At 30.2% G+C, this 8,558-nt stretch overlaps 1 protein-coding gene across 1 annotated transcript; it reads right to left on the reverse strand.

Annotated features, from left to right (window-relative positions):
• Positions 1–3,541: 3,541 nt before the first annotated feature.
• On the reverse strand, positions 3,542–6,727 carry LOC132746716 (neuropeptide S receptor-like). The gene has a single exon (XM_060735935.1). The coding sequence runs from the start codon at positions 4,514–4,516 to the stop codon at positions 3,722–3,724; it is 795 nt and encodes a 264-aa protein (XP_060591918.1). The 5' UTR covers positions 4,517–6,727; the 3' UTR covers positions 3,542–3,721.
• Between the last annotated feature and the right edge of the window lie 1,831 nt (positions 6,728–8,558).

Genomic DNA, 8,558 nt, shown 5'->3' on the forward strand with positions numbered 1-8,558 from the left:
CAATTTGATAACTGTCTCACAAATACAGCTAAGATCAGTTTCCGACATTACAACTTTAATGGTATAGTTCCATAACTTCAGGCACAAACAAGTACCTTGGTAGAACTACCATACTTGTATAAGCTAAGTGAATAGCTTCTTTACATGACAGAAACCCAAATTCAAGTATAATACCGACCAGGTACATAATGTTCTAGCTTAGCGACCTTAAAAATATGGAGATAAAAAGAAACATCCACAGATATGTTTATGTGGCGGTTATCATGGAACCGTCAATGTGACATGTTAGTACCATTCCATCATTGCGGCGTATGGTATTACCTTTACTGAATGCGTGTGCCTTGAACGAGAAAACAATTGGAGGAACCCAATTAAACGTAATTTTGAAAGGGAATCAGAGGTTATGAAGCCTGCATATCACAACATAGTCTTAGGTCACACAGGTCCAACTGCACTTAAACCACTTTGCCAAAATGAATTTGACACATTATCAAGATTTTTTATTCGAAATATGATTGACGAAAATTTTTTTATAGGACTTCATTTGAAATTAGTTGTTTTTAAGTGCAATAACATTTTCCTCATTCTGTCTGTTTGCTCTTCATTTTTCTATTTTTGTTTGCATTTTTTTATATATTTTTTGAATTTGTTTGCATTCTTTGGAAATGATAATAATTAATGCGTCAAATGAAATGTTATTTTCAAACTCTGAAAGCTTGAACAAAAGATAATTACATGCTTTCCCCATGTTCTCCTATCTTAATTAATAGCTGAATTACAATAGTTATGATGTTTTAAAGATTTTACAGGAAAATACAAGTGAAAGTGTTCTGATATTGCCTTTTTTATATTCTAACTTTCAATATATTTCTTATTCGAAGAATCAGTTTAAATCCTAAATCAGGAACTACAGTTTACCTTTACAAGAATATTCTATTAGTTTGATCAAAAGCTACAAAATATTTGAGCATGTTTCATGTTGGGTGAGTGGTGAATCAAATTCACTTTGTGTGAAAAGTGAAAGTAACAATACGATACTAACAATTATTGTAATTATTCATCAATTATTATTTACCATTATCATTAAGGATTGTTGCTCTTTTGAGCTTTTTCTCTAAAAAATACCCCCCCAAAGAAAAAACAAGAGGTAAAGGCAACGTTCACAGGACGCAGCCCCCAACACACCCAAGTAGGGCACCCAGAAGACACCCAAGCCATACGCCATATCACAATGTTGAAAGTTAATATTTGCTTTTATCCTATACATAGAAAGTTATATAAGAATACGCAAGATGGATAGAGATTTCTATGATGTCATGAGACGTCTTATCTATAATTAAAATAAATGTTTCTTACACGATTCACTCGCGCTGTGCGCTGCTGTAATTAGTTTTTTTATTTTCTCTCTTCTGAGTGAAAATTCTTGCATATTGAATGAGGAAAATTATATTGAATCAAAACATTAAAATAACGACACAAGTGTTTATGTCTTTGTAATAAGATGTTTTCTCCAATTACCAACTTAGCCCTAAAATACATCCCCTGTAGACACATTATGCCAACTATTTTGAATATCTACCAAAGGGAAACAGGAAGTATCTTTAAAAAAAGGATGCTCGACCGCAGTAAAACTTCTTAACTTGCATACGTTAGGCTTTAGTTTTCCATGCAAAGCTTTATAGAAATGTTATCATAGCTTGAATAACAATAACATAATAATTATTTGCAGCGTAATTAATCGTAGACAATAGAACACATTAAGATTTATGTGTTTCTAAACAAACCTGTCGGGGCTCGGTAAGTGACATCAATTTCTAACACCAACATCTACGCAGTCGGTATTCAATTATTTTTATAATATGATTAATGTGCAAACATATACAAAAAATATAAACATTGTATAAATTGAACACATCAATGATCATATAATATGTTAGACACTTATGAACATCATAAACATAGGGTATCTGATAGGTTCTAATACTATTCTCGTTTTAAGAAAAAATTTAAAACCAAATCTTGTGTAAAATAAAGTCCGTAAGTTCTTACGTAAAATAAAGTGTTCATTAGAAAATGTCATGAGATCTGAATGCAATATAAAATGTTTTGTGGGAGAAATATATTTATTAAAAATAACCTGAATTTCTGAGCAATTTAACTAGAGCGTTAAAGAACAATCCTGTTTTTATTTTAGAACTATCCTCAACATTTTATTTTATAACGGCCCTTACATTTTAGTTTAGAATGGCCAATTAGATTCCCAGATGTAAATTTTACAGGAAGTTTTAGATTTCAGACCGGTCTTTTCTTGATGCATGAAACTGTGATTTGGCGGACACAAATACAAGCGGTCAGACTTTATAACACATTTGGAAATGTTCAATACCGTATTGTGACCATTATCATTAAGCTCGGGCTTATATCTTACACGTAACACTGTGTCTGTTTATGGTGATCATGTGTTCAAATTTTATCGTGCATGCAGAGGTTTTTTTTGTTGGACTTTACAGCATACGCGTCGGGATAAATTCCTTGCTGTGACCTTTGAGCTTAGAATCTTGATTTTGCACCTCTATATCTGACATTGGATATAACAGTGTTAAAATATAACCAATGTACATACAACTTATTCCTGAGAACATAAAATATTATTATTTTCTTATTTTGATAATTATATAATTAATCATTTTACTTATATATCTATGACGTCAGTTTCAAAAGAACAAACAAATGATGAAACATGTATAATTAAAATACTAAGCAATTTCATACAATATTTTGATTAACATTGTAATATCATTTAAACCAAATTCTTATTCATATTTATTATGCTCTCAGTCTATAGTAGCCCTTTCGTTTTACGACATTTATATGTAACAATTTACTATTATAATATTTGTTTCTGCTATATAACTTTGCAATTATATTATCCAACAAAGCATATTAAGGACAAGATTTTAAAACACGACAAAGTAGCATTCAAGCACAATCACAGTAAGTGCCTTGTATTGTCATAATTAAATTAACAATATATTCAATTAAGTTTTTCTAGCGAAATGGTCCATTAGGCAAGGTTTATAATATCATACAAAGTTATTATCATCACTAAAACAATAAACAACAAAATGATTATATACATGTAAGCTAGTGGTTTTCAAATGTGATGTTTTATTATAATATTATAATATCTAAATATACATTGCAGATAATACATTGTTCAAAAACATTTTTTAAGATATTATTATTCATCATATCTATATACATAATAAATCACTTAAAACTTTGAACGACATATTATGTAAATCAAAATGATTACACTTCTAGTGCTTTTTTAAAAATATTTACATACTTGTTTAAAATGGACCAATCCACTATAATCACTAACATGATTTTTTCTAGGAATCCAATGTGTTATTTTATTGCACATTAATGCTCTTCATTGTGAAGCATGATTATTTTCCAAGAAACATAACTTTCATTTCCATTTGGCTATCTGTAGTATCCTGGCGAAAGAATGGATTTGGATATGTATATACATAATAAATCACTTAAAACTTTGAACGACATATTATATAAATCACTATGATACACTTCTAGTGTTTTTTTAATATTTACATATTTGTTTAAATTGACCAATCCACTATAATCAGTAACATGATTTTTTCTAGGAATCCAATGTGTTATTCAATTGCACATTAATGCTCTCCATGGTGAAGCATGATTATTTTCCAAGAAACATAACTTTCATTTCCATTTGGCTATCTGTTGTATCCTGACGAAAGAATGGATTTGGATTTATATTGTTCTTATGAATTGTTGAATGGGATGATACTCCCGTTGTCCCAGTATGGCAGGATTGCTGTCCCCTACTCATAGGACTATCCGATTCTTTGCAGTTACACAGCTTTTTAAGGTTATTAAATTGTACATTGAATAGCAAAAATACATAGGGATTTGTCGCTGAATTGCAAGCAGCCATACCGCCCAAAAGTGCGTATAATTTCTTGGAAATGATACAATGATTACCATAACTCATTATCATTTCTACTATAAAGTATGGCATCGTGCAGACAATAAACGTCAGAATTATCACAAATGTCATCTTCAGCGTTTTAAGCTTGGCCCTAGGCAGGGATCTCGAATGTGTGCTTTGCAAACACAATTTTCCTGGCTTATGTTTGACGCTGTTCTGGTTAGCTTTTCTAGATATTTTCAAAAATATTCTCGTGTAGCAAACAACTAACATGATCAAAGGTACAAAGAACACAACGAAAAAATTCCATGTGACCCATATCTGTCTGTGCAGAAGTGGAAGATTGCGAAAAATGTTTTCACAGTATATCTTCCCATTTTCGCTGTTAGCTTTTGTATGAAATATACCCATCACCGGTAATGACATTATAAAGGCCAGTGCCCAACCCGCTCCAGCCATTTTCCATACCTGAAAATAGTCAGAATTTATGTTGATAAAGAATAACAGTTTGTTTGTGGTTGCTGTCATTATTTTCAAATTCATATTAGTAAATTTAATAAATTTATAAAGACAGACTGTTAAAGTGATATTATGCCAATCTTAAGGTATATAGGGAGTGAACATGTGAGAGTGAAAATAATTTTTCATTTTGCCATAATTCCTTTGGATTTAATAATTTACTTTCCATAAACAAAAAAGCGGCCTGATTCAAAAGGAATTTCTGTAAATATCAGAATTTACCTGTACCGTTCAATTTATATACAGAATGGGACAGTTTTTTTTATATTTAAGCCAGATTTGAAATTTTATCCTAAACATTTTCCAATATAAACAGTTGGTTTTACATCATTCAAGCAGTCATTATTTTTTAATATAAAGTCAATTAAGCTCAACTTGACCATGAAAATATGAGCATAATGTCACTTTAATGTTTTTTGCTAACATATTTCAGTACTTTTGTAACAGATATTGCCACATATATGATTTATAACTTTTCGATGTAATATTTTTGTACAAGATCACCCCTATAACAGATTTTGGTGGAATTCGTGTCATAGTCATACTCATACACAGAAATCAAGTTACAATTATATCAAAACTTTTAAGAAGAAATAATTGTGTTATTGGGTTTTTGCAAGATAGAACAGCATCGATTTACTTTTAATTTTGACATTATCATACATTAAGTAATAAGTGAAAAATGTAAATTTAAATGCAATAAAAAATATTGAGTTATTTTTCTTTAATTTGTTCGTGGCTCCTGTTATTGGTTGAATAAAATTGTATGAATAAAAGGTGTACTGTCGATTATTCCTGAAAGGGTTTACGTACATGTATTCACAACAATACTAAATACAATATATTCAAAGGAATGAATATTGTTCCACAAAATATCCCCGTGTCACACAGGAAAATACCGAAGCAAAGGTTTGAACAATGCTACAATAACTCTGATATAAACAATGGCAGAAATAAAATAAACACTGTCAAATGAGAAATGAAACAATGTATAACAAACGAACAACACTGACACTTCAAAGGCACATAAGGTTGTTTTGCAAGTAAGCTAGGAAGCATAATTACTTACTCCAGGTTTTGCCTAAAGGAACAATTTTATTATAAAGTATATGTGTAAAATTTTGTCTGAAATATCTTTGCATCAAGTATTTTGAAGCAACCTATTATACCTTGATAGATTGCTATCTTGAATATTCAAGTTTAAGATATAACGATACCTCGATATAATGCGATGAATACCGTTTTATCAGATTACACAGTGACGAAAGAAATATTTCGTAAACCTATCGTTTTAGCCTGATCAAAATATAAACTCATTTAAGTCATCGGTTCTAATTACGACTTATGCCGTTAAGCCGTACATATCTCATAACTCGTAATTCCTTCATTACGTTGCGGATACCTTCAACACTCGAACATATCAGACCAAATTAATGTTTTATTGTCGACCATATGACAGATTACTAACGATGCATTCAGCCCATTTTAGCGGCACTGGAATCTATCGATCTTTTACAAAATTAATAATAAATGAAACATTAATTGAATAAGATGACTATAATCTGTCCCATCAAATTTGAACATTACATTTTTTTATTTAATATAATAGTTGAATCATTTAAATTAATGTCATGTTAACCATGACGTCAATATCTCTAGGCATGTTTTTCATTTTTTCATAAAGTCAGTAATATGGTCAAAATGTTAAAATTATATTTTTTCCCGTTGACTTACGTTGTAACCTGACGTGACGTTCATTTTAAAATGGCGGCGCCAATATAGACGTCATTTAGGTTTCGTCTCACAATTAGCGTGAAATGTAATAGGTTATTATAAAAAAATGATTATTCTTATTTACCCACTGATCAATAGCTAAATGTTATCATTAAAATGAAAAATGAGAACAAAGTTGGTGTCAAAAAGGCAAAAACGAATGTTATATGTCATTAATGGAAGAAGTATTGTCCTGTTGTAGATTCATGTCATTAAGTGTGTTTAAAATTATTTTAATGTTATCAAAAGTTTTATTATTCATATATGAATTGAAGGTGTATTTTTTACAGTTAAGTTGCAAAATCTGGGTATACAAAAATTATTATAAATGTCAACAAGATAAATTTATCTCAACGCTTAAAATTATCTGTTTGAGGTTACATATGCCTAACCGCCCTCTGTCAATGCCGCAAATAGAATCATCCATAAAAAGCGCGAGGCATTTTTGTTACGTCATATATTTCGTAAATGTTGACAACTAAATTTGATGGGCCGTTCTTGAATTATGGATTTGGAACATGCTGAATTATGATGTGTTTCATTTACATATTTCATTTGCTAACCCAGATAACTCCACAAATTAAACAATGTTTTTATAATGAGACGGATTAACAGTTTGAAAAAATCTGGAGTATCATAAGTGTAGGAGTCATGTCATTCAGGAGTTTTGAAGTAAAAAAGTGGGATCTACGGAACTGGATAGAAACAAACTGGCAATGAAGGAATCTTCAGAATGCGAATTTGTCGTGACGTTTATAAAAATCTATTCCGAAACTGATAGGGATTCTATTCAGCTTAAAAGTAAGTGCAATTGCTAGATCTACGCCATGTGACTCGGTGTTTTTATTGCTTATTTTTTATTTTTAAAGTTTTCCATCATGCATTGCAACTAAACTGTTACATCTTGTAGATCCTGCTTTATAAGATAATCATGAAACGACCCCGAGAACCTCATGTATATTTTAGAAACATGACTTTCTCCCGTTCATCTTCAAATATACTTCGGCAATGGCTACGGAAAATAAACAACAGAGATTTACCAAAGAGAACTCGAAATTTGCTTTCACAAGAAAAGTAGACACTTTAGAGTAAAATCATGAAAAATCTCGAGGGTGACTTTTTTTTAGTTTACAAAAATAGTTAATTTTTTTATTTAACCTCGTTTTGTTAATTCACACAAGGCAAAAGTTCATTTTCATTTTTAATGGGACAGACTATAGTAGCTTATTTGATTAAATCATCAATTACTTATTATATATTTATAGAATAAATTTTAGACCTGTTAGTAACATATCACATGCTTAAAAAGAAAGAGTTATAGTCTAAGAATATCTGATATTATGGTCTAGCAGGTAATAACGCATCACATAAAACCTCTGCGTTATTCTCTACAAGGTCGGTGATAACTATTACATGCATTTTAATTGTTTAGTTAAGCATTTGTACTTACATACGCACGTTTCCGCTGAAATTGTTTAGTAAGAATTATTACATTTCGCTTCTATCTAATGTTTTATAATATTATCTCACTAAAAGATAATCCATACAAAAAAACCTTTGACATGCATTTCCCTGACTGGTTTAAACGTAAATTTCTGAAGCTTTAACCCTAGATTTTCAGAGAATATATTATCCACTATTCACCGTCCCTTACCCTAATCCCCCGCCCCTCCAAATATGCGTACATATAACTTTAACGTCTAGTCCAATAAAAAAATAAAATAAAATGCATCAATAAAAATAAAAATAATTTATTGATGTTATTTATTTATGTTGAGTATTTATGCTTATTTTGGAATATTAGGAATTTAGTATTCCTGTGTTTTCGATCAAGCTAAAGAAATGTCGCATGCGTTTTATGTTTGGGCAGATATTATAAGCAATAAACATCAGTGGTAATTTCAAATATATACTTTCTATACTTCCTCTATAATCCGCTTTAAAATAACTATATGAGTATATGTGAAATGTCAAATCAAGAAGGAATGTATAATTATATACCCGTATAATAAAAAAAATATTTTTATGATATTATATTGAACAATATCAGTGAGCAATAAGATCTAGCGCACTAAAAAATGAGAATGCTATTGTTTTAAGTTCTTTTTCTCTTTACATGTTTTTCCAAAGAAAAAAAAGAAAGCAAATGATGACGCGAATAGGACGTCTATGATTATGTCATTTATATTTTGCGACAATTATGGTGACATTTGACCAATTAGGCTGAGGATAAAATATAAAACGTAAATTATATAACCCAAAACAATTTCAAAGCAACTTTATGTATATTTAC

The sequence above is a fragment of the Ruditapes philippinarum genome, unplaced genomic scaffold, assembly GCF_026571515.1.
Source record: "Ruditapes philippinarum isolate M1 unplaced genomic scaffold, ASM2657151v2 ctg5309_1_1_1_1, whole genome shotgun sequence".
Lineage (NCBI taxonomy): Eukaryota > Metazoa > Mollusca > Bivalvia > Venerida > Veneridae > Ruditapes > Ruditapes philippinarum.